This window comes from Mixophyes fleayi, chromosome 4 (assembly GCF_038048845.1).
Source record: "Mixophyes fleayi isolate aMixFle1 chromosome 4, aMixFle1.hap1, whole genome shotgun sequence".
Lineage (NCBI taxonomy): Eukaryota > Metazoa > Chordata > Amphibia > Anura > Limnodynastidae > Mixophyes > Mixophyes fleayi.
In genome coordinates, this window is record NC_134405.1 from 111,212,443 (window position 1) to 111,238,641 (window position 26,199).

General features: G+C 39.7%; 1 protein-coding gene across 9 annotated transcripts in view; it reads right to left on the reverse strand.

The window, feature by feature from the left end:
* MYO5A (myosin VA) overlaps positions 1-26,199 on the reverse strand; it is a 128,916-nt gene that overhangs the window by 50,619 nt on the left and 52,098 nt on the right. For all 9 annotated transcript variants that reach the window (XM_075208012.1, XM_075208013.1, XM_075208010.1 and 6 more), the window contains exons 2-10: positions 22,805-22,915; positions 19,633-19,804; positions 14,087-14,231; positions 10,474-10,630; positions 3,247-3,390; positions 2,410-2,491; positions 1,262-1,369; positions 1,033-1,139; positions 100-365 (exon numbers count right to left, since the gene is read on the reverse strand). In XM_075208012.1, coding sequence (XP_075064113.1) covers positions 100-365; positions 1,033-1,139; positions 1,262-1,369; positions 2,410-2,491; positions 3,247-3,390; positions 10,474-10,630; positions 14,087-14,231; positions 19,633-19,804; positions 22,805-22,915 — 1,292 coding nt within the window. The remainder of the gene's footprint in view (positions 1-99; positions 366-1,032; positions 1,140-1,261; positions 1,370-2,409; positions 2,492-3,246; positions 3,391-10,473; positions 10,631-14,086; positions 14,232-19,632; positions 19,805-22,804; positions 22,916-26,199) is intronic.

Sequence of the window (26,199 nt, forward strand, 5' to 3'; positions counted from 1 at the left end):
AGGTATTTATAAGAACTGTTTGACAAGTTCAGTGATATCATTTACAAGATATAATCATTTAACTCCATAGATAAATATTGATTGGAAATGGCTATTTACCCATAAATATCCAAGACTCCAATAAATGAATTTTGCTTGGCAGATGTATGAAGTGATTTGTTGACATGACACACGATCCAGTTAAAGAGGTATGCGTAGATGTGCTTGGACAGGGCGTCCCTAGCATTGGTGGCCTGTAGCCGTGAAATCGGCTTGATGTAGGTCTCGGCAGCAGTGACCAGTTTCCGATGGCAGAGCCAGTGTGACAACTCTTCGTAGTCCACTCCCATCAGATCACAAAATATAAGAAGTGGCTCATGCTTTGGCTGCATAATAAGCAAACAAACACTATAGAAGTTATATTACAAACAAATAAAATGTCATTCTGTCATCTTGTAAGAAGCAGGTTTAGAATAATATTAATTTTACGCCACAGTCAAACCATAGGTGCTAACACTTCACATTCTGGCTGTAGAAACACTTTGTTAGGAGATCTATGTATTCATTTCTGCAACTTGAATTATAATTACACTAATTTCATTCATAATTCTGCCTATAATAAATAATAAAGCAATGTTTCCTTTAACTGTTTTCAGATATCGCTATCCTGAGATGGTGATAGCAAACAGAGGTTTGCTGCAGTACATGTATCACAGCAGTCCTTGTTTAATAGGCTTTTCAAGGAAATAGCATGGCGAGGTCTATAAAAGGCTACCGCCATGCTAAGTAAGAGACTCCCGTTTTCAAAGGAGCGAGGCCTTTTCAATGTTTAATAAATAGACTGCTGGTCATCATATCTGGGAGTATGACAAAATAACAGAACAGCAGCAATAATTTATGTTATTTTTCAATCTGGATAACACGGCTATGGATAAGAGACCATATAACCTCTATTATATTTGTTAGGTCTAAGCTCTAGTAAATAATTCATATTGCGCAATATAACATGTTGGTGAATGGGGATAAATATATATAATTCTAAATTAGACTTACCGGAATAATACAACTGTCTGAATCCCGAGATTTAAATTGCACATTTCCCAGGTGAAGTATACCAGCTAATATTCTAAAAATTCCCATCTGATACAAATCTCCAATTCCTGAGAACAAAAAGTAAAGTAAAACTCCAAAGTATAGGATTAGAGTTAACTATGGCTAGGGAAACTGAACAGTATTTGTCATGTGCAAGAGTGATCCATGAAAGAGACATGACAAGTCTTACCTAGTAGAGCACAAGCTTTCCTCGTGTTTTTTAGTTCTTTTGCATCATCAACTCCCGCAATCACAGGACTTCCGCCTTGCATGGTGTAGTGGAAACTGTTGGCATTCCCTATTATAAAGAAATTATTACTACGTACAATTCTGATAAACGCAATGTGAATGTGAGGTGTTAAATTAGACTCTAATACTGTACTTCTGAATGATCAGATAATGAAGGCCTCAGTGATGTCTCATTAAAATCTTATCAATATTGGTTCTGTCAAAGATTTTTTATTTTGGATGAAGACAATTTACGAATATGAAAATATTTACATTGTTTTATCTTATTTTAGTAGATCATTAATATTTGATGTGGTATTATGTCAAATGGATCCTTGCGTGTGAGCTGATGAGAGGGACATGAACAGGAATGAAGGAGTTAATTTAAAGAACAGATGCTTCTAATTAGAGTTGATGAACAAAGACTTGCACAAACTTCTCCAAAGTCTCCATTCCATCCAGGGGAGAAAAAAGGATCAAGAGACGCCTATATACCTTCTCAGCCAACTGTAATATGACATTTGTAAATTGTAGTACAATCTACTTTTGCTGGTACTAAAAATAATTGTCTGGTGTCAAAGACCAGAGTTTTCAGAGACTGAAAATGAGAGTGATATTATCACAGCGCAAGCTTTTCTTTTGTAAATAAACAATGATATAATTTTATTCTTAAAGTTTCTTTTGCTGAAGAAATTAAATTATTACTTTAACAGTTCAGCCAACAAAAAGCCTGCCTCCGCCATGTGTATGTGACCAAAGCACTTTAATTGTCTTGGCTTAATTGTTGACTTTTGATTAAACTTTTAGAAAGGTAAAATGCATGGGTTACTGTGTCCATGACTTTGTATTGCAGGTCTATTAAAAAACAAACAAAAAAAGTTTTTATCAGTTAATTTAGGTATATTCGTATTTGACACACTATTAGGATACTATTTAGTAGAACGATATGGGTAGGTCTCTAATGTCACATTATAGACAATTACCTCTGCTAAAATAACAATTGCTATATTATGATTAAGGAACGTCTTGGCCTGGTCAGCAGTGTAATACAGCCTCCAATAACCCGCCCCCAGTTATGAGACCTTGGTTGGATCAGGATTTGTAACGTACCCAGTTTAAGCATACTGAACTCTGGTAGAGAAGCAGAGGCACACAGCTGGTAAAATATGTGATAATTTCTCTCCTCTTCTGCCTGAAAAAACAAACCCAATGTGGCATGGAGAGAAACAGATAACATCCATATTACTGCATTATTCTTGGAGAAGATACTCAGACATCATCTCAGCATGCATTAAATCATATGGAGATAAATATATGCGAGCTAAGCAGTAGAGATACTGAAGAAGCACCTGCATTAAGAACATGCACTTCCAGAAATATCTATTCATTTGGGCTTTGGAAACAATTTTATTTTTCAGCAAAACACAAAGTAGGTTAGAATTGAAGACCAATGCGTAATAACAAATAAAGCAAGCCAGCAGGAAGGTGGTGGATGAAAAGCACCATACAGCAATTCCAATCCAACCTTATGATCTGAGTGCCCCAGTGTATAACATGTGCTCAGATAACCTTAACAGCCTACACAGTGCATTCACTCAGCCCAAGCAGCATGATCACCAAGTGTTAGGCCCAATGCACCAAACTAAGATTAACCCAATGCTTTAATCTTTGCACAAATGCTCTGTTGTTATAGGACACAGTACACATATGTATATAGAAAACTAACTGTGCACCAATAGGTATGTACTAGATAGCCTGGTGCAAGCCTACTAACCAATCAGGTAACCAATCAGGATAGTGAGCACTAAATAGAGGAGAAACACACCACCCTATGTGTTAAGAAAATGGCTACAATAACCTAACAAAAACAAAAACAAATGAAGACGACACAATAGTTCAGCATGGCGGCATTCCCTCCATTTCTTTGGTGACACTGAGAATACCTACTTGAAACACCACCCGCGATTTCTCCAGTAGGTAAGTCCGCATGTGGGCACCAATAATCCGATACCTTTTATCAAACCCAATCTCTATGTATTTTCCAAAGCGACTGCTGTTATCATTCCTAGTGGTCTTTGCATTCCCTATGGACTGTGAAAACACAGAGACGATGACTGAGCTCAATAAAACAAGGAATGTGAAAATGTAACCTGAAAAGATAGATTTCAGAATTTATAGAGTTTATTATTGTTTTTTATTTTCCAGTCCATTATTGTTAAATGTGTAAAATGTTAGTAAACAACAGGTTATGATCAACAGTGTTGAGAAGATTTAGCCTCTTTGAACACAACAAGAAAACATGTTTGAATGAAGCATGACAGTAGATTTTTTATTTTACATGAACGAGCTGAAACCCCACATTTAGTTTTCAGGATTACATTAACCTGGCATCATTCAGGTGATACTTCCCAAGTCCAATTATGCAGAGACAAACTGATTGCACTCTGGAAATTACACTATACACAGTGAAAAAAGAAGGTCAGTTTGCAGGTTTGTCTATAAGTTGTGTGTTACATTTAAGAACATATAATCAAATTTATCAATGCCAATCAATGAAAGTACCAGCAAGCTAGAGATGTACAATAATAACTGACACTTTCAGAATTTAAACATTTTTGTTAACAGTATATGGGCTGTTTGTCACATTGTTAACTAAAAATGAGAAAAAAATATTCTGATGCATGAAGAACACTATTGAGTTCTTAGCTCAGAGCATCTAATCAACTTTAAAGTTAAACTCAAAATGAACTATAGTAATAATCATAATTTCTAAAGTCACTTTTAGCCAATTGTTAACCTTAGTCCAGTGTTGAGAATGTTCTGTATTTAGTTTTTGTTGGTCACCCTTAAAAGGATATCACTTTCCTTAATAAATCAGGCCTGGTGAGTTCACAGATTAGGATGCTGATTATCATGACCACTTAGAAGTAAAACATTACATTAAGAATTGATATAAATCCATTAAAAACATTTTTATACATACAAGAAATTTAGTACAAAATTATGTAAGACATGCATGAAAGTTCACTGCAATGCACAAATACTGCATGAATATCTCCTATATGTCAAACATTTACACTGCTGATCTAGAGCACTAAGCAATCCCTGCTGCCCAATGTAAGGTCAGAAAGGGGTCTTGGTTAGGTTTTTAAAAGAGAAGTTTGTCGACAATTTCAGGGAAATCGATATTGAAACTCCCATATCAGGAACATGTGCTGCTGTCAGGGATGGATTAAGGGTTCATGCTGCCCTAGGCTAATACACTGGTAGCAACCACTCACCTTCCATGCCAGGTTAATACATGGTAGGGACAAACGAACACATAATTGAAATCCGTCCTCCTTCACCCCCACCCCCCACCAATATTTATGTGTCCATGTTTTCGAAACTTATCTCAACTTAACAATCTTTGTCACTCATTTCATTTTCATTAAAATCAGGACTGCAGAGCAGAAGGGATCACAATACATTTATTCTATATACCCAGGCGCGGGCTGGGAGGTATCAGCCCGGGGGGCGCACAGGCGGCCGCATCACATGACACGCGATGCGGCCGTGTCATAATGACGCAGCCGCATCGCGTGTCATGTGATGCCGCCGCCTGTGCGCTGACGCGGCCGCATTGCGTAATATAAAACATTTTTTTCCATCCACGGCGGAGGATGGGGGGAGGCGGCCGGCCCGAACAGCCGCTAGACTGAGCGGCCCGGACCAGCCCGCCACTGTATATACCCTGCTAGTTTCAGAAAATGTAGCAACAGCACTTTAGCTCCACACTGAGAAATAAGCCAGACAAGAGATATTACAGTTTCAAAGGAGCCTCAAACACAATTTATCTCAACTTCTTCTCATGCTCAGTGCTGACTTGGGCATTAATAAGAAAGAATGTATAAGCACCATACCTATCCAGCTAATTGGTTTATGCATTGATCCATTAAACGTGACCCTTCTCACCCAAGAGAAATGACCTTAAAATTCCCTAAATTTACTGAAGGAAAACAAATTACTCTCCTTATAAATCTCAGTTGAATTGCAACAATGCTGTCACTTGCATGTTAAAATATATTTCAAGTATATATATTTACAGTATACAAACAGGCCTATTAATGTGCAATTACATTTCATGTAAATGACAAGCAAATGCAAGCTGTTTGCAGATGTATAATTGCTGGAATATATAGCGGGGGAAGCTTTGAATGCTTAATTCACTGTTAGTCCTACAACAGAGATTATCGGGGAAACACAGCACAGAAAAAGATCAGCTTGCTAAAATAACAAAATATAATAAACATATTTTGAACACTAAGGGGCAGATTCTATTTAGCCACAACTAACGCAGCGTTAAAGATAATACCGTTAATACGGTCATGCCGCGAGCAAAAACCTGGCGTTGAAATTACCGCATTATATTTACCGCATTATATTTAATTACGTGCACTATTACCATAACAGCTGTAATAGCGCGCAGGCCACTTTACTTTTTACATTAACGCGGCCAATTGAATCTGCCCCTAAGAGCCTGGTTCATGTTCAGACGTATATCCATTTGCAAAGTGCATGAAAGAGCTCTGCACGTGCTCATAAACGGCCCTTACGCCAATAAATGTAACAGCATCCAATTCATGTCTGAACGCAAATGACACTGCCTATGACTACAGAGGCAGAACAGGGGAGAGAAGGGGCTTACTGTAGCCAATGTATGGTAAGGGCACTGCAACGCAGATACGGACGATTCGAATCTTCGGTTACTCCTAAGTACACTTGGCTGCATCAGTACCATTTGCACAGACTACAGGTCAGGTGTAAGTGCCGACTGATAGTGATAACTGTGACGACAGTCTGATAAGTATGCGTGCCACCAGCTAGCACAGAACATCTGTATCCAAGTAATACAGACTATAAAAATGAACTGTGTGTACAGTACACATTGCAAATATCTGTGTTAAAAAAGAATATATCTATAAAAGATTCTAAATGTAAGAGTTGCTCTTATATTACGATCTTGTTTAATGTGTTCTGATGTGAACTTTACTGTACACATGCATGTGCGTATACTGAGGTATATGTTCTGTGTGTCTACCTACGTCAAGTACTGTTTAGCTAGAGCGTACTTACACCCAGATTCAAATAAAAATCATCTTGGATTTGAATAGGGTCAGCATTACTTCAATTCCATGCTCTTTTTTAAAACCTAGTTGCGTGCAAGACGCTTTCAGGCTTGAATCCAGCCCTGAGTGCTTTGAATATCCAAAGAAACAAGACATAAATTAATAGGGAACACTCTCCTTTATATAGACATGAGACAATATTACAACTTGCTTTTCTTATCCTGCATATAAAAACGGCTCTGAAATCCTTATTCTCCATCTCACATTTGCACTAGAGAATGTCGTGTTCTCATACTTCTGGTGGTCATGTGATAAGACCGTGTACAAATGCAGTAACCATAAAATACCACTTATCCACTCAGGAGGAGCCTTTAAATATTAAATTATCTATTCCATTCTGGGTAAACATGCAGCGAGCAAACGTTCACATAAACATCAAAAGCAATGATTTGCTGACCTCTTTATTCTACCCGGTTAACTGTGAAGGATGTTTTATCATTTAAACGCAGAGCACAAAGTTTAAAACTAGCAATTAGCTGCTGTCAAATTAGGTGGGTGAAAGTCAAAAACATGAATTAATTATTGATGCTCAGGGTAAAGCATGACACAGCACTGGTAGAAATAGAGAAACCTTAGTCTCACTGTGCTGGTCAATGTACACTATACTAAATTTAAAGACATGCCTTGCTTTAGCTTATCCGGGAAAAAAGTTGAACAGAAACGTTGCAAATATATTTGTGAAATGTTTTTCATGTGACTATATTGTCATTTGCTATGCAGCAGAGTGTAATTTATTGTATTTTAAATTCCCTTCAGTGTCTGACAAGAGGATAACTTACAAGATGCTTATTGTCTATATGAGGAGAACAACCACCCCAAATATTTCAAATATCTTTAGCTTTTTCTGAAACTTTTACATATGTGTGTGTGAATGTTAATATATGTTATAAAGGGCAAATTTAAGAAGCCTGTTCAAGTATTCCCTTCATAGAATCCTCTTTGCCTTTGACTGAAACATGCAAATGATATGTTTGTGAGCACTAATAGGCTGTGCAACAAACTGGTAGCATTTATGTTCTTGATGTTGCTGCTCTTATGTGTTTGTTCCATCGCAAGTTCGGATTGTTTTGCATGTGACCGATGAAAACATCATGTGACACTGTTCATGACGTTTACAGACTTTAACTTATCTTTACCAAATAAGTAGTGTCTACTGTATAGATTCTTCAATGGCCTAGATGTAATCTTCAAAAATTGTCAACTAAAGTTCATGAAAGAGAGAAAGCGGCAGCCACTCACTCTGCCACGTGTCAGCTGAGCAGCTCATTAGTCTGGAAAGGATTAAAAAAAAGAATTGCGATAACTTTAAACTCTCATTGATACAGCACACAAACTAGCTGCTTCCACTGTGTGCGGGTGATAGGTGCACATTTTTGTTAAACATGTAAATTTATAAGGGTCATTCACACCAATGCACTAGAAAAGTATGTAAAAATGCATGCACACTTTAGACGTGTTTTAGTGATGGGTTTTGATGCATTTTACATGAGTTTTTACCAATACAGTCTATAGTACTTGTAGGAACGCGCATATGACATAAGAGAAATAGGATGTGTCTAATGTTAAAATTTTAAATGTGTCATTAAAATTTGAATGCAATGGTGACAATGGCAGCATTGACTCGGATTTGACCTAATTTACTGCATTAAATATGAAAAAAAGTGCAAAAAGCGGATAGATGCGAGTTAACACTAAAACATAAGAAAAAGCAGGTGTCACTTATAACTCTGGATCTTGAGGCTTTTGACCATACACAACAGAATTACAACTGTCAGGAATGTCTTCATTACCTGCCCGTGTTAGGAGACAAATCTGATTTAGTAAAGTCTGTTTTCCGCATTCATTGTACTCGAGATAGATTTTGACAGATCTGCTCTGATTTTCACCATGGGAACTTGGTCATAAGACTCTGTTTTTTAGCTGCACATCATGTCAGGCACTCAGCAGAAGAACGCTTTATACACAAGAATGATTTCAATAATTTCCTCGAGACAGAGCCATTATTATCATCTAGAGTTTTTCAGAACAGAATTGTCTTCATCAATAAATGCAGGATCATGAAAATCTTCCCTCTCCCAGTATAGTATATACAGAGCGCACCCACTCTGTTCTATATCCATTCAAGGCTTTTAAAGTGTTCCCATCGCCTGCACACAGCTCATCAGCCATTTCATGAGCAAAACCAGTGTGACTTCATCAGATTTAGCTAAAGGAATGGGCTACATTCTCTTGAATATTGGTTCAGACCACAAAACGTCTACAACTGTGAGCAGGTACAGGGTACGTGTCGATGGGTAAAGCCATTACAAATGAACTTCAATTATTTACTAAATGTAGGCAAACAATTCTGTAATACTGCGCGCTTTTGCCGTAGTAACGTTAATACTGCGCAGGCCGTGTTATTCCTAGAATAACGCAACCGAATTTAATTGGCCCCAAAGAAACCTGGACTTTGCAGACTTGTTAGTGCCACTAAGCCCTCTTGCAAAGCATAAGCAACTATATGTGATGGGACCAAAATGAAGCCTATGGAATATAGCACATTACAGTGTAGTAAAAGGGCAAGAGAGCTACAGGCCGAACAAGCCGCATACAGACTGGCATCAGGGAGATAAGCTGTATGAAGTGTTTGCACAGCACTCAGACAGTATTGGAATCTCTGGCCAGTTACGTATAACTTTAAAAACAATATATTGGAGTGTCAGAGGGTTGAGGTGAAGGGAGAAATTTGAATTTGACAAGTGCACGCCTTTAAATAAAAGCAGATATACACCATTGAACACAAATTAGCCTAGTAAATTATTGGTCTGTTTTCTTTACAGTTTAGAAATAAAACAAAAAATAAATGATGCAATTAATTATTGTAGTGAACAAAAGCCATCAACGTGCAATTATATATACTGCTTAAACACAATGGAAAATTAGTCTATCTCACTGTAAGACTAACAAACAGACAGGATTGCATATAATATCACGTGTGTATGTTGTTGCCTATACCTGAAAGAAAGAAAATTACATTTTTAAAAAGAATAGAAAGATTCAGTAAATTGAGCTTAACCATAATTGTCTACTCTTCCGAAATGTCCAAGAGACTCCAAGGGGAATATTCAATTAGGTCTAAACATCACGGATACGTGTTCCCACTGACAACACACTACCGCAACATCACAGATTTCAGTGTGCACCCCGTAGGGCAGGCCTGTCCAACCTGCGGCCCTCCAGGTGTTGTGAAACTACAAGCCCCAGCATGCTTTGCCAGCAGACAACCTGTTGATAGCTGGAAGGGCATGCTGGGACTTGTAGTTTCACAACATCTGGAGGGCCGCAGGTGGACAGGCCTGCTGTAGGGTTTCAAGGGAAAATCTGCAATATTGTGGAACCGTATTGTCAACTTATGCGCGTATCCGCAATGTCTAGACTTAATTGAATGTGCCCCCAATATTATTGGAGGGAGGGTTCTCTTGGGTGGGATGTGTTGTGACAAGGCTATCTGTGCCATCATATGGCTTGCCCCGACTAGATGATGATGATGCAAATTGATTTTATCTTTATACCTGGACTCCACATCACCCGGAGTGTACATATAAAAAGTAGGCAAGTAGAGGCTTAATTGAAGCCCATGTCATTATAGAATGAGATGCACCTTGCATTCAGTTACAGATTGCTCACCATTACATGATAATATTTATACATGGGGTCTTTGCTATCACATGTAGATAACTTCTGCTACAGACTCTTCAATCACTTTGCCACACGGATAACTATCAGTGAAATCTAGGATGGAGGAATAAAACTTCCACTAAGTATATATGTAGAGAATAGGACACCTGACCAAAAAGAAGACACAGCCAATCGAATCAGGTACAGCATTTACTGCGTTCTTCATGCCCATCTCAGTTGCTTCCATGCTTTGCACTTTGGAAAGTGGATGTAACATGATTGAGCATTACTCTATGGCTGTATGAATATACTGTGGGTACACCTGTTACTAGAGGTTCACTCTTACCTCCATAATTGGATTAGAGGCCAACACCTTCTCTTCAACGTTGGCTTCACTTGCAGAACCGCTAACTGTAGCAAAGTATCTCATGGCGTATTTAGCGGAGACCGTCTTCCCTGCTCCAGATTCCCCACTCACAATGATGGACTGGTTCCTCTCATCCCTGTAGCACAGAGGAAGAACAGCAGACATAAAAGCTATTACACCTATCAGGGTTACAGGTTAGTGTCACTTTTTGTATTACTTGCCATCAAGTAATGTGCCATGAATTTCCACTAGTTGATTGAAAAACAACCAATGGCCTCTATGTTAGTCTCCACAACAGAGGCTACTGAAACCTCATTAAGCCCTCAAATAGCTTTTAATATAAAATGCCTAAATATCTGAAAGTTGGTGGCACCACTTTCCCGCTGGTTACACATTTTAAGACTAAAGTTCTACTTTTGACGTTTTAGTAGAGACATTAAAACACACTACAAAGCTGTCTGATGATCTATGAACAGTGGTCCTACAACAGCTACATATGCTCTAGTTATATGATGACATACACACTGCGTTTGTGGCACCAACCAGCAATTTTGTTGCCCAGCACTCAAGTGGAGCAGCAGGATTGGCTTGTGTGTGGGCAGCTTAACAGTTACAGTGCATGATGCCATTATGATGGATTACAGAGGGAGATACACATTTACCAAAGGTTTAATATAACACGGTTTCATTGTATTTTCTTTAAGTTCTTGCTAAATATAGTAAATTGATCCTGCAATGTTTTTGTTCTTCAGTCAAGTAATGTCACATAGCTATGGTACATATTTTAGTTACAGAGAAGTTTGGCATCATGTGAGGGCTTGCCGGTTGTGTAAATAGACATAATTTGAGGTCCATCACCCAGCAAAGCAATGCTGTCCGTGTAGAACACATTCTGAATCACTACCAGGACTGATAGAAACAGACAAGGGTTGTATCAGCACAAAGTGCACCTCAAACCAAGCCCGAGGGTGCAGCAACTGGTTAGAGCAGCTATATAATCCCTGCAGAGCAGGCTCAGTTCAGGTCTCGGTATATACAAAATCTGGGGATTGTTTGTAAGAATTTTTCTTCTCTCTTCAGTATTTATGAGGCAGTTACTGAGAGACCAGTTTTAGTGTTTAATGTACATTTACTTAATGGTAAAATAAATCCAATTTGGATCCTGACTTTATAGGAAACAAAAATATCTGAATGAAACACTAAATGGATATTTATTAATGCATAAAGAATCAGTCTGCGGTTGCCTTTAGTACAGCTCTAATCCTTCTTGGAACCCTGGTGTCAACTATTCTTTGCTAATAGGAAGATAAGACTCCAAATATGCATCTACTCCTCATCCTACAATGCAGAACTTCCCATAAAGGCTCGATGCGGTTCATATGTACGATGCCTTGAAATGTAACCAGGAAACGTATGAGGATCTTAATATACTGGAACAGCTTGCTTTAAACCACAAAAACAACTCTGTGTTTCCAACTCATCAGGCCACAAAACTAAAAATTCACAATTCATCTCTGAGACAAAGTAAAGCTGGGTACACACTACAGAATTTGCCACCAACTTTTGTATGCTGATCGATTTTACATGCGATTGATGGTCCGATCGCTCGGTCCATGGACTGCATACACACTAGCCTTGTTTTAGACGCTAAAGGGAAGAGCGGCCGTCCCGTTAGCGACTTTTTACAGCCATGTTGTCGTGAGCAATAATTTTAATTTTGTATAATGGGTCAGAAGTTTATACACACTACACAACGGAAACAAGATTGGAACGAAAATATTTAACAGTACGACCAACCAAATGAGGTGACATTCTTCCATTTGGGCAGACTTTCGACCATTGTGTCACTACACACACTGACCCGACTTTTGAACGAGCGGTCGTATGTTGGCTGGTTGAGCCGATTATTACACAAAAACCCTGTAGTGTGTACCTAGCTTAACTCTCATAACATAGTTACTGGATCATAGCAGATCCACCATCATGACTTCCAGTAAGGAACAGATAGTGTTGGGGGAGGGGGGGGCTCCCTTTTGAGATAGATATATATATATATTTATATTCAGGTTATCTTACTTTCTCCCTCTCAGAGGTGCAGGTTTTGTGCTTCACATAGAGGTTACCATAAATATCAGTTTTGTGACTCCCCAACCCTACATTTCATCTTCAGACTGGATCACAGGTGTTCGCTTTGGAGGCTGCAGTTTCATGGCTTTAAGTAAACCACTTTTTTTAATTGTTCATTTATCTTGACCGTACGCTTCAATTTGCAACAAACATTCCTCTTTCTTTCCTTGCTTGGATTATGTGATTTTACAGACTGTCCAACTCAACCACTTGAACTTCTTAGAAGTAGAGCACAGCTCGGATAACACCAAAAGGATCGTCAACTACATGTTGCAAACCACAAGGCACTCTCAGCTCTGGTAGTGGCTCATAATGCAGAAAAAGGTTTTAACAGGGCATTATACCATAACACAGCTGCCCAGAGATTTTAGTTTTTCTTCCTCCCTATTCCAGATGAGAAATGGTATGAAGCAGGGTTGTACCCCGTCTTCCTATATTTACGCCATACTTACCAACTTTCTGTTGGTGAAATCCGGGAGCCTGCAGAGGAGGTGGGCGTGACGGGGGGGCGGGGCTCCAAGTGACGTCATTTTGGACCTGCCCCCATGACGTGATGACGCAAAATGCGTCATTTGACAGCGGGGGGCGGGGCCAAACGCCGCGATTCACCGGGAATTGCAGCGTTTGGGACTTAATTCTGCCCACTTCACTAAGAAGTGGGCAGAATTATCCAGATGCGGGGGATTGCCACACTCGCCCGGGAGACTCTCGCAAAATGCGGGAGTCTCCCGGATATTTCGGGAGAGTTGGCAAGTCTGATTTACGCTAGTCATGGAACCTGCATCCTCAGAAATTCTGACATCTCAGGCATCACTTTCTTAAAGCGGCAATTTTATTAAAGAGAAAATCCGATGCCAATTTAGAAAATGACTGCACAGCGCTGAGAATCGTTTGTTCACCGGAACCGCCGTTTAGAAAATATACCCCTAGAACTAGATCACAAACAATTTAGGGGTTGGACCCGGCCTAACATCCATTTCCTCCCAGATATAACACCCTTAATATTTTCCTCAACTTTTCAGAACTCGGCTCTTGTTTTTCTCTGTCCCACAATAACTTGTAAATAAGTCATCTCTATCACTCAATGGGTAAATCTGAGCCTGCTGATCAATGCTCCACACTAGAGCTCCTCTGTTGTCATAATCCATCGCTACCTTATACCAATAATGTTAAACCACAACCAACAGCAAGAAGACCACCAGGAAATGGCATGGGAGAGGGATACAGGGGAGACAAAGCCGATTTGAAAAGTAGTAGAGCACAGCTATGTACACTAGGCCCCCAGCTAAACATACACAGCACAGGTCAATGATTTATTCTTTCAATTACATGTTCACATCAGCCAATGACTAAGCTATTTCTGCTAGAGGAGAATAACAGATACAGCATTTAAAGTGGGGCAGACAAGTAGAACTTGGCCGATATTAAAAGACACAGATCTACATTATGGGTTCATGAAACTAACCTGCCCATTTGCTTATATGCTTCTTCTGCCACCGCAAAAATATGAGGATCCATGTCCCCCATATTCTGCCCGCTGTATGCATTGATGATATCGGCTCCATAGATGGGTAACTGTTCATAAGGGTTTATCGCTACAAGGACTATGCCTGAAATAAAGAAAAGTAACAAGTGTTATCAGGACAACAAGTAAATCTGTGCAAGATATCTCTTAAAGTCTGTGTATCATAATCTGAGCAAAGCTAACTGCACAACTCATTCTGCACAGTGTAATGATGTATACTGGATAACATCATATACTTTACTAATCATGGCATAATCATGTTTTTATGAAACTACCAGGATTAGGTGTATGGTGTAAGCAGAGTACTTCATTTTTCTTCAGCTCAATTTCCATGGTCCTTAACATAAAATAATGAACACACACACATCTTAAAACAGAAAATGTGTTAAATCTATTCATACACAAAATCAATAATAAAACCGTAGATGCCGACATCAGATACGTTCTGGTTATACACACTATAATATTGCAGTAGATATGGGGGGGGGGGGGATTGGCAGACACCAATGCATGCGACACTGATCCTACATGTCGGGGATGTTCATAATTAGAAGAGCACAAATATCTGTTAAGATCATATATTGTTAAAAAAAATGTCATGTAAACATATAAAGGAGTATTACAAAAATAAATAAATAAATAAATATTCTATAGCATCAACAGTGTGATTAATCGGTGATCCATGTCAGTGACTTGGTAAGGCTTTCAAAGAAAGATGGCAACATGTATTTATTAGATCTAATGATGGTTATACCCTCCCACTCATTATGGGCAGGACCACCTGTAAACAGAGCACTTGTGCCAATATCTGCGATAGGTGTCAGTGGTATTGGTGGTGGATGTTAAGCCACAGAACGCTTTTAATTTAACCAAGTTTGTTGGTTTATTTTGAACAGTTGTAACAAATCAGAACTGCAGCTACTTACAGATGTTATTGTCAGTCAGCAATCATGTATACACTTATATACGTACAGGACACCTCAGGGGGGTATAGGGAGTGCAGCAGAATGGGGCCCCACCAGCCCTGGGCCTAAACAAATTTATTAGGGGAGGGGGACCTCAGCATTGAATTAAGGAAGGTAGTGGGTGCCATTTCTAGGCAGCAGCTGTTCCTGAGCTGCGAGAGGTGGTGTGGGGAGAGACTTCTGCGCGGAATTAAGGATGCGGCAGCAGGTCCCCTTGTAGGCAGCATGTCTGCCTCCACTACCAACATGTAAAGGCCCCACAGCTGCTACCATTTGCTGAAGCTCCCCCATGTGCTCAGCTCCCGGACAAAGACCCGCGACAAGGCAGAGAGGCTCCCTGCAGCATCACTGATGTCATGTTATTAATAAAGTTATAACGCTGTCAATACAGAGGAGCCGAAAAGAGACAGCAAGAAGATGCAGGGAGGTAAGTAAACTACTGCAGGGGTTAGATGGAACCGGGGATGAGGGGTGACTGTAGATAATGGTGGATGGGGGAGATGGGGCAAATATTAGGTAGAGAATAATTTAAAAATGAGGGTGGGGGTAGAGAAGAAAGGAGGGAGGCCCTGCCTGTTACATTTGTACTGGGCCCCACAATTTCTGGTGGTAGCCCTGTATATGTATATGCAGACAGGTTATAAACGTTATGTGGTAAACTGCATGTCTGTGCAGTTTTATTGTGGGCAGACTCTTTATAAATGGAAGAGCCTCTGGTCACTTTTATATTATGCCCCAGAGTACTTTTATAAATATAACTGTGGAGCTATTTGAAGATGCGCACTCTCTCTTCAAATGTCTCAAAAGAACGGTGGAAAGCCGAAGTTCTGGTCCGAGTATGGGCAGTAGCGAGATGTGGACGTCCTGTGGCTGCCCCACTCCTGTCCTCACTAGACCACCAGGGAATAGCAAAGGAGTCTCATCCTGACACAGAAGACCAAGCTCGCACAAAGTCTCCTTAAACCATAAAGCTTCCTTTGCCGTTCTGTTAATGCCTTGTATTCCGCATCAGTTGTGAATTGGGCAACAGTGGGTTGTGTTCTGCCTGCCCAGCTAACGGCTGGTCCTGCCAGAACAGATGGATATCCCGTGTAGGAACGATGGTCATCCTCATCTGATCCCCAATCAGCATCACAGAAAGTCTATAAAAAGTTGAATATTTAGATTTTGTAAATCCCAACTTTAAAGATCTTGTGCCCTTCAGGTGCGTCAAGATTGTTTTATCTGCAATCCAGTGTTGTCTCCCAGGATGGATGACAAACTGAATCACATGGCTCACATCATGCGTGATGTCAGGATGAGTTCCAACACTAGAATACATCAAGCTTCCAACAGCACTTTGACAGGGGACCTGTTTAATCTCCTCCATCTCCTCACTGCTTGTTGGTGTCATTTCTTTTGTAATTTTCAAGCTTTTGTCTATGGGGATATTCATTGATTTTGCATCACATACACCATATTTTGCCTCAATGGAGGTCTGTTTATCGACTGTAACAATCCCTGTTTTCAATCCTCATACCTAACACTTTATTTGCAGGGCCTAGATCTTTCAATCTGAATTTTTGCTTCAACAGATCTTTTACATTGTTGATGTGTTTCTTCACCTGCTAGCAGTAGATCATCCAAGTATACCGCAATGATGAACATTTTTTCTTCTATAGTTTTACGGTATAGACAGTGATCAGTCTATGACCTAATAAAGTCCATTTCAAGCAGTACAGTATCCAATTTTACATACCAGCATCGACCACTTTGCTCTAGGCCGTATAGGGACTTCTTTAGGAGGTAGACTTTCCTTCTTGGAACACACCATCACTGTAGTGCTCACGTGGTTCCATGTAAATATCTTCAACTAACTGCCCATTTATAAATGTTGAGTCAAAATCAAGTTGGTATAATAACAGATCATGAATTGTAGAAATGGAGATGACTAACCTTAATGTGCCGTATCTTGCAACAGGCGAGAAGATCTCTCTATAAATCAATTCCAGATTTTTGGGGTATATCCTTTAGCAACAAGACGGGCTTTATAGTGGGCAATGATTCCATCCGCATGTAAATTTTTTTGCAAAAGACCCACTTGTGTTTGATAGCATTACGGTGACTCTGCCTGTCAACTACAGTCCGTGCGTGGTTGTCATTCAGAGCTGCCAGCTCCGTATCCATTGCCGATTTCCACTCTTTCCAATTGCTACTTGATTTTGCTTTCTGGATGTTCTGCGGTTCACAGAAAGTTATATTACCAAATTCCTTGCAATATTTCCTAGGGGGAATAGTGCTGTAACTCCTCACAGAACACTTATGACGACAAGGTTGGTTCCCACCTCTGGTACATACAGAACATCTGTGATGTATGTGATGACAGTTTCACCTTTTATACTTATCTGCACTGTGATTGCCCCAACTTTGGTTGCAGAAAGGACTTTGTCTCCTACTCCTTTTATAGATAGGGGTTCACATGAGTTTATTGAAGTGCACTACTCTTGGTTGCAGTTGAAGTGTCTAGTGGCCCCTGAGTTGATATACAAGCAGTCCTTTATGTGACTGTCTGCAATGTTTAATGCTCACTCATGTAGCTTGTCATACTTTTATGCACACTATATGTACCCCTCAGCCTGCACTCTGATGCTGTGTGTCCCATTTTGTGACATATAAAGGATTTGTACTTGTGCTTTATGGACTTTCTACCTTTTGTGAGTAATACAAACCTTTTAGCATTAGTGTCAATGGGAATTCGTTGTTGGAATTGCAGCAGTTTAGCTCTTACAATTCCTGTAGTCAGCTTAGTATCATTTGACTCTAAAGCTACCAGCAGGAAAATGAATTCTGGTGTTACAATCTGCAGCATCACCACTGCAACCTCCCCATCATCCACCTCCCAATGATGCCAATTGTTGAGCTATTGACAACATTTTGTCATATATTAATTCATATTCTCACAGACACTTAATTTTGTCCCATATAATGTACGCTTCAAATTAATTCTTCCCACTTTGTCCTCATATGCTGCTTGCAGGACGGTCCACGTCTCCTGCTGACACCATTCCATTGATGATAGAATATACATACTGCTCTACAGCTAAGCCTATGGTACCCATGGCTCTATCTACATATTCTGCGTTTGGACTCTCTTCTGGGTTTATTGTGACCTTCCATAACTTCTCATGTTTAAGCTGCATTTCCAAAGTGAATTTCCATGTTGCATAATTCTCTGAGCCTGTCAGATTTGCGATCATACTGGCCCCTATACTCTGCATCTTTACTGTGTACTAAAATAAAATAAAAAAAAATTGAAAATCAGCTTCCTTTTACTTTTGTGTATTTCTGCTACTGTTCTTTATGTTTAAGTGTTTTCTCCAACGCAGGGTAACTGGGCCCATAACCTATTGGCAGAACTAACTGTAAACAGAGCACTTGGGCTGATCTCTGTGATAGGTGTCAGCGGTATTGGTGGTGGATGTTAAGCCACAAAACACTTAACCAAGTTTGTTGCTTTATTTTATAACAGATCAGAATTGCAGGTACTTACAGATGTTACTGTCAGTCAGCAATCAGATATACACTTATATGTATATGCAGACAACTTGTAAACTATTTTGTGGTAAGCTGCACATCAGTGTTATTGTGGGCAGACTCTTTATAAATGAAAGAGCCGCCTCTGGTCACTTTATATTATGACCCAGAGTACTTTTATAAATATATCTGTGGAGCTATTTGAAGATGTGTCCGCTCATTTCAACGGAAATGAGAGGACACGACAACGGAAGCCTCAGAAGAACGGCAAGAATGACGAAGTTCCGATCCCCGAAGGCTGCCCCAATTCCTGTCCTCACTAGACCACCAGGGAGTTGCAAAGGAGATGAAGCATAGCGCTTCCTATTAACACTAATATCAAATTACATTTTTCTGCCATACTTAAAACAAATACAATATAACATTTTTCATTCCAGTTTGATAACCATGTTCTTTTTATTGCTTTATTGCGCAATACATCAATGGCTCCCATATATATATATATGAAAGTCACACAATTTAGCTCAGTACACAAAAGCCACCTTCTTGTACCAACTGCTTTGTATTTTAAACTATGAAAATTGTTTCCTTGTTTGCAGAGCTGTCTGTGTGGGAAAGCAGAAATCTAACTAAATCAATAAACTGTTAAAAGGTAAAAAATGTTTTATACAGTAAGCAAATTGGAAAACAATATTACAGTAAAATGAATGGGAGGAGTATAGCTGTGCTAAACAAAATACTAAATAACAATAACCAACAACAAATAAAAATAAACAGATTTTACAATGCATTTTATTTTCTTACTTCACACAATCATAAACCATTACTGGAAGTCACTGCCAGATGAGGGAATGCAGAATGTATGTTATTGACTATAAATAAGTGTCTGACTCTATTTGTTTCCATACAGAATAATGAGGTAATAGAACAGAATGCAGAAACAGAAACAATTACAGTTATCATCTACCCCTTTGACTCCAAGGTAAAATGAGGTTTGTGTGCACTCACCACAGTATGTGTAAATTAGTTTAGAGTCTATGAAGCGGACTTTGAGATTGTGCAGGACGGCTGGTTCATGGAGATAACTCAAGGCAGTGAGGTCATTTTCGCCTACAAGAATATCTGGATTTCTCAGAGGTGGCAGTTCCTTCGTTTTGGTATCTAGACGGTATCCCAAATCCTTGAATACAAATTGTAACACATTACAGAAATTAACTTTTTGTTTCCAGGATTAAAAAACACATCATATTAGGTCTATTAAACTAGTACATTTCCAAAATAATTTTGTAACATTTCACGTTTTTTTCTTTCAGCTGCAGTTTAAACCTGGTTTACAGCATGGACTTTTAATTATCTTAGGCTAGGTACACACTGAAGAATTTTCCAACCAATGTTTTATCTACAGCGATTGTAACTGCGACTGATCGTCCGATCGATCGGGCAATTCATGCGTACACACTAGACACGTTTTAAATGATTTGCAGAAGACTATCTGGGCAGTGACTTTTGACAGCCATATTGTTGTGTTAAAAGATTTTGATTTCGTACACACTGAAACGGCATAGGGGCTCCCTGCAGCAATATGCCAAAGAAATTTAAATAAAGGGCTGAACATGTCCCGCAAAAAAAAAAACGCCCCCAAAAACTTTTAAAAGAAAACAGGTCATCGCCATTCATTCTATAACACATCTTTGCGTAGTGTGGTCGAGAGGGTGGAAAAGCTGAACGAATATTTCACAGAACTAAGGGCGAACATCAATGATGTTAAGAAAAAAATTCAAGAAACTTGAAAAAAAAAACAAATCTGGAATTGTTTCAAGTATATGACAAACTTACGTCACAGAGCAGTAGCCAGGTTAATCGTTAAACATGTCAGCGGATTTTATAAGTGCTGCAATTTTTTTTACTATATCCCTTTCTATGGATATTGTCTACTAAAAAATGTGTTGGATTAAAAAAGTGATTTCTTTGGTGCACTTGCAATAAATATATATATATATATACACACACATATATATATATATATATATATATATATATATATTTATTTCAAATGTATTATCTTGTAGACTGTATTGACAAAGGTGAATAATTAGGCAAGCAGATAAATGCTATACACATCACTTTTCCGTTAGAAGCACCTAATTGCAATTTGACCGACGTGTGGACACCGCACTACGTGTGAGAGGTAAAGACATCAGTCATTTACATACACCCCCCCCCCCTTCCCCCGAAAGGATTTGCAGTATGAGGAACTATCAACAGTTGGTCGTGATTTCATACACACTACATGATCGGAACGAGATTATTAAACAGTACGACCAACTAAATGAAACAACAATTGGCACTTTGGAACGACTGTTGTTCATCGTGTAAGTATACAGGGTCGGACTAGGCCACCGGGGGACTGGGCTATTTTCTGGTAGGCCCCGACCCTGATCGCTACCCTCTTCGTTGGAAGACAGAAGAGAAGAAAGAAGCCAATAGAAAAGGTAAGTGAAGGAATGGAAGCAAGGGGGGAGCACGGCAGAGAGTGTGAAAAGGAGGAGCACAGACAGCATGGCAGAGTGAGCAGGGGGGCCAAAACAGCATGGCAGAGTGTTATGAAGGGGGGCCAGGAGAAGGGGGGACAAAAGCAGCATGGAGGGCGCAGTGTGATCACAAGGAGGCACAGCATGGTGATGAAGGGGCACAGTAATGTGTGTGTGATGGCACAGTGGGCTTGTGGCAATGTAAATGTCTGTGTGGTAGGTGGTGGCTAAATAGTGGGTGCTATTTTGTTTGTAAAATGAAGGTGGGGGAATTTAATTTTATAGTGGGGATTATTAATTTAGATTTAATTTAATTAATTTAAGATGGGGTGATTTGGGGGCTATTAATTGAATGTGGGGCTGAGTTTGAGGAGCATGAGGCCTATTTATTAAATGTGAATATGAATTATTTAATGGCAGCGACGGTTGCCTGAAATAGGTATATTTATTATACATAAATGCGATTAATCTATTGCAGGGGCTGTCTGGAGGGATGGAAATAGGTTTATGAAATGGGAATACTATTACTTTAATGTTGGGGCTGGAGGAAGGACTAATAAGTATTAATTGTGGGTCCTATTCATTTAACGCTGGGGCTGGTTGTAATTTTCTAAATGTACCCATTATTTTTTATAAATAGGGCCCCCAACATTCCAGTTGGCTAAAAAGGGACACCTGTCACTCATGCACAATGGACACATTCATTTTATGGGCTGTTCATCAGAATATAGTCAGTCAGTTCAATAGTAAACTCTGATTTTACTTATAATTAATATTAATGAGGAAGGTGTTCCTACATAATAACCACCCTCACTGTGTATAGGTGACGGAGACAGATGTATACAAGGTTTACTACAGAAAAAAAACACACATTCACCAACATGTAAAATTCACTGCCATGTAAAACAGAGATTTTTAAAAGCTATGGGAAGGGTATAGAGAGAGAGCGAGAGAGAGATACAGAGAGGAGAGAGAGAGAGATACAGAGAGAAGAGAGATACAGAGAGGAGAGAGAGAGAGAGATACAGAGAGAGAGAGATACAGAGAGATACAGAGAGAGAGAGATACAGAGAGAGGAGAGAGAGAGAGATACAGAGAGGAGAGAGAGAGAGATACAGAGAGGAGAGAGAGAGAGAAAGAGAGAGAGAAAGAGAGAGAGAAAGAGAGAGAGAGAGAAGAGAGACAGAGAGAGAGAGAGAGAGAGAGAAGAGAGACAGAGAGAGAGAGAGAGATACAGAGAGAGAGAGAGAGATACAGAGAGAAGAGAGAGAGAGAGAGAGAGAGAGAGAGAGATACAGAGAGAAGAGAGAGACACAGAGACGGAGAGAGAATAAAGACAGGGAGATCTGGGTCCAAAACTGGAAGTGGACATACTGGGAGGCTTGTGAGATAGGTCTTTCATATGCCAAATATGCAAGTCACAGTTTGAATCTATTTCAGCAGAGACAACTCCCACAGACATAAGGCATTAACATATTCTAGACATGATGTACTAAAATCAGTCTACACATGAAAACATTGCTGGAAGGCACACCTGAGACTCCTCAGACATTGCAGCAATAGAACAGAGAATGATTTGCAGACTGTAATATATCACCTCATTATAAGCTATCATTACAAACAACTGCTGAAATGGAGCACACTCCTACCGTGCCTTCCTCAAGACGTAGCTGAAGAATGGTGTCCCCTGGTTTATAATCCTTTTGAATCTCGGCAGATTTCCAGACTTCTTCTGGATCGGGGATCCATACCCTCGCTCGCTGAAACAATAGCAAATAATATAGATTATTTTATTGTGACAAGTCTTCTCTTTAAAGGGGGGGTTACACCTAAAAATCACAAATTTATTGGCTTGTACATGCCCAGCTTTCATTTTGGGCAAACCTTTTCAGCCATGTAATTAATGAGGAGCATGCAAAAGAGAACTTCTTACATTGCGTTTTTTTAGCAAAACACTTAAAAGATACTGCAAATCATGATTCCTGTGCCAGTACACGTCGGTTATATGTAAACTGCAGGAGAGACCAAAAAGCTACATATCTGTGCATGAGCTATCTATTCTCCTTTTGGCCAATGATCCCTGTGCCCGCAGTACTATTCAAGCGCTTTTCTAACATCTTGTTACATTGCCTGAATGAGCCATAAGAACAGGTGGCGCTGTTCATTTTCAACAAGATAACAGAAAGCGCTGCTCTCTCCACTGAACACCGCTGTATCTGGGAGGTAGATTTGCGCTGTATCCATTGGCAACTCTGCCTAATATAAATGCATGGTTGAAGGGCACAGACAAGAAAGTTAAAACAAAAAAGCTTTCTTAAAAAGTAATTGTAAGTTCAATAACCACCTTTGACGCTTTTGTAAAATTCAGAACTTTATATTTTAATCCATATATCATGGTAACATTTTTACTTGTACATTTTATGGAATGATTAATATTAAAATGCAGTAGTCAATGAATGACATCTGTATTAAAACTGTCTATACCATTAAACAGCTTGTAAATGCATCTGGCCTGTTTAATTACGGAAAGCAATCATAGGACAGACAGCACTACAGATCCCCGGAGCATGTGTCATAAGACAGAACAGTCATAGCTTCACGCTACTTTGTTGTAGTCACTGTTGGGAAAGGGATATAAATCTTTTATCAGGACTGTTAGAGATGTTAGTAATGATATACAGTATTAAGTTAAAAAACTGAAGGCTGGTAACTGGCAAGCACAGCATACTTAGAGAAGAGATCCCTAACAAGGAGCCTAGTAATGACCAAGTAACGGGTAAAGCTGTGTCCTACGATGGCTAATATTCTACTAAGCTTTACAGCCAGCTTTGGCCAAATCAGTTTAAACAATCTGTAAAAAAATGGAACTTCATTTTTTATGGGTCCTAGAATTTACAAAATATTTCAGAGTATGGTTTTTATTTCTAACAGCATATAAATATTTCTGTAGACTGTAAGCGCTCACATACAGCACCCTCTCCACCCTTTGTCTCATGTCTGTACCGCCTTCGTCAACCTTGTAGGTACTTGTTCTGTTTTCATGTGCAATTGCATTTTGCATGATTTGTTGCATGACTGTCCAGCTGCAGTGTTGTGTGGCGCCTGAAGCTGGGTACACACTACAGAAATTTTCCACCAACTTTTTATGCCGAGCGATTTTACATGCGATCGATGGTCCGATGGCTCGGTCCATGGACTGCATACACACTAGCCTTGTTTAGGACGATAAAGGGAAGAGCGGACGTCCCTTTAGCGACATTTTACAGCCATGTTGTCGTGAGCAATGACTGTAATTTCGTACTCACTGTTGTGGATCGGTCGGAAGTTTATTCACACTCCACAGCGGAAACGAGATTGGAACGAAAATATTAAACGGTACGACCAACCAAATGAGGCGACATTCGCCCATTTGGTCAGACTTTCGACCATCGTGTCACTGCACACACTGACCCCACTTTTGAACAAGCGGTCGTATGTCGGCTGATTGAGCCGATTATTGGACGAAAACCGTGTAGTGTGTACCCAGCTTTACAAACAGACTATGATAACAACATCAAGTGGGGCCATTCACATACTGCCGGATCAGCCCAAGAGCCCTACATAATGAAACCTTAGTGGACCATCCACCTTATTACAGAACTGGACATGGATTTCCTCTGAGTCCATTAAGTAATTAACACAACAAGATTGTGACAAAGGAAGCATATGGAATTGTGGGTTAGACATGATGATGGGCTAAAATATGTGCCTGATACTCAAACACAAGGTTTCACTTTGCAGGATGAGGTATTTCACAGATAAGGGAACCAACACCAGCTTGGTCTGGAATAATCTGTACAGATACATATATAAAGGTTTGATGCACCATGTGAGCCCCAGTGTCTAAGCTTATTTGCTCAGTACTCAATGTACATATGAAAAGGATGCAGCACAGACAAATTAAATATTTTAAAGTTTCCCAAAGTACAAATAAAAAGCGATGTGTCACTGAGAGCAAGTTTGTGCAAGATCTATACCTCTACATTGGTTCTGAGTACTGGAAGCTTAGGGAAGGAGCTCAGGGAATGCAGACTTATTAAGGGAAGGCATTCAGCTTAAAACAGGGCAGACTGAAGGGATCTTAAGCTGGGTATACACTACAGAACATTACTGCAGATGCGATTGCTGTAATAATTTTACCAACGACTGAAAGCATACTTACCAACCTTTGGTAAGTTCCTTCCGGGAGATCCCAGGCAGGTGGGCGTGGTTGGTGGGCGGAAGGGGCGGGGCGTGGTAATTCGCGTCATTTTGGCTCACCCCGCAACAAAATGGAGCCAAAATGACGCGATTCCCCGCGAATCGCGTCATTTTGAGGAGCAGATCCCATATGCGGGATATTTGCCTGCTCTCCCGGGAGACCTACCCAAATTTCGGGAGTCTCCCGGACATTCCGGGAGAGTTGGCAAGTATGACTGAAAGTCCCGAGGAGCATGCAGATTTATGTGTACACACACCTACACGATATATCTTCAGATCTGTGCTCTTCATATGTCATAACCATCTGCTGACAGACTGTGACTCTGCAGTCATACACACTTCCACATTTGTCAGACATCGTTCCATCGTTGATAGAGATTTTTAGTCAGTTTATAAAATCAAACCATTCAATGTACTTTGATACGATAAAACATGATCTTGGGAGTCACACTAATGCAGTATCAGACCTAACAGCCGTTTAATGTGTGATTTGCACAATAGTTGGTTGAAAAACCTGTAATATGTACCCAGCTTAACTCTCTCCTAGTGTTGTGTTATGCTCTTATCAGCCTGACAGGTCACCAGAGAATACAACAATATTATCAAAACTGCATCAACATAACAGAAATAGGCTAGGCTGGTATTTTTCCCTCAGAAAAGAGGCATCTATAGTCTGTGTAAAGCATCAGATGACTTGTTCTTATGACACAGGAAGTAAAAAAAAAAATATCAGCTCATATTATCAGATCTCCTTGTACCACAAACTCCCTAAAGGCAGCAAAGTTTCGCATGGGTACAGAAACAA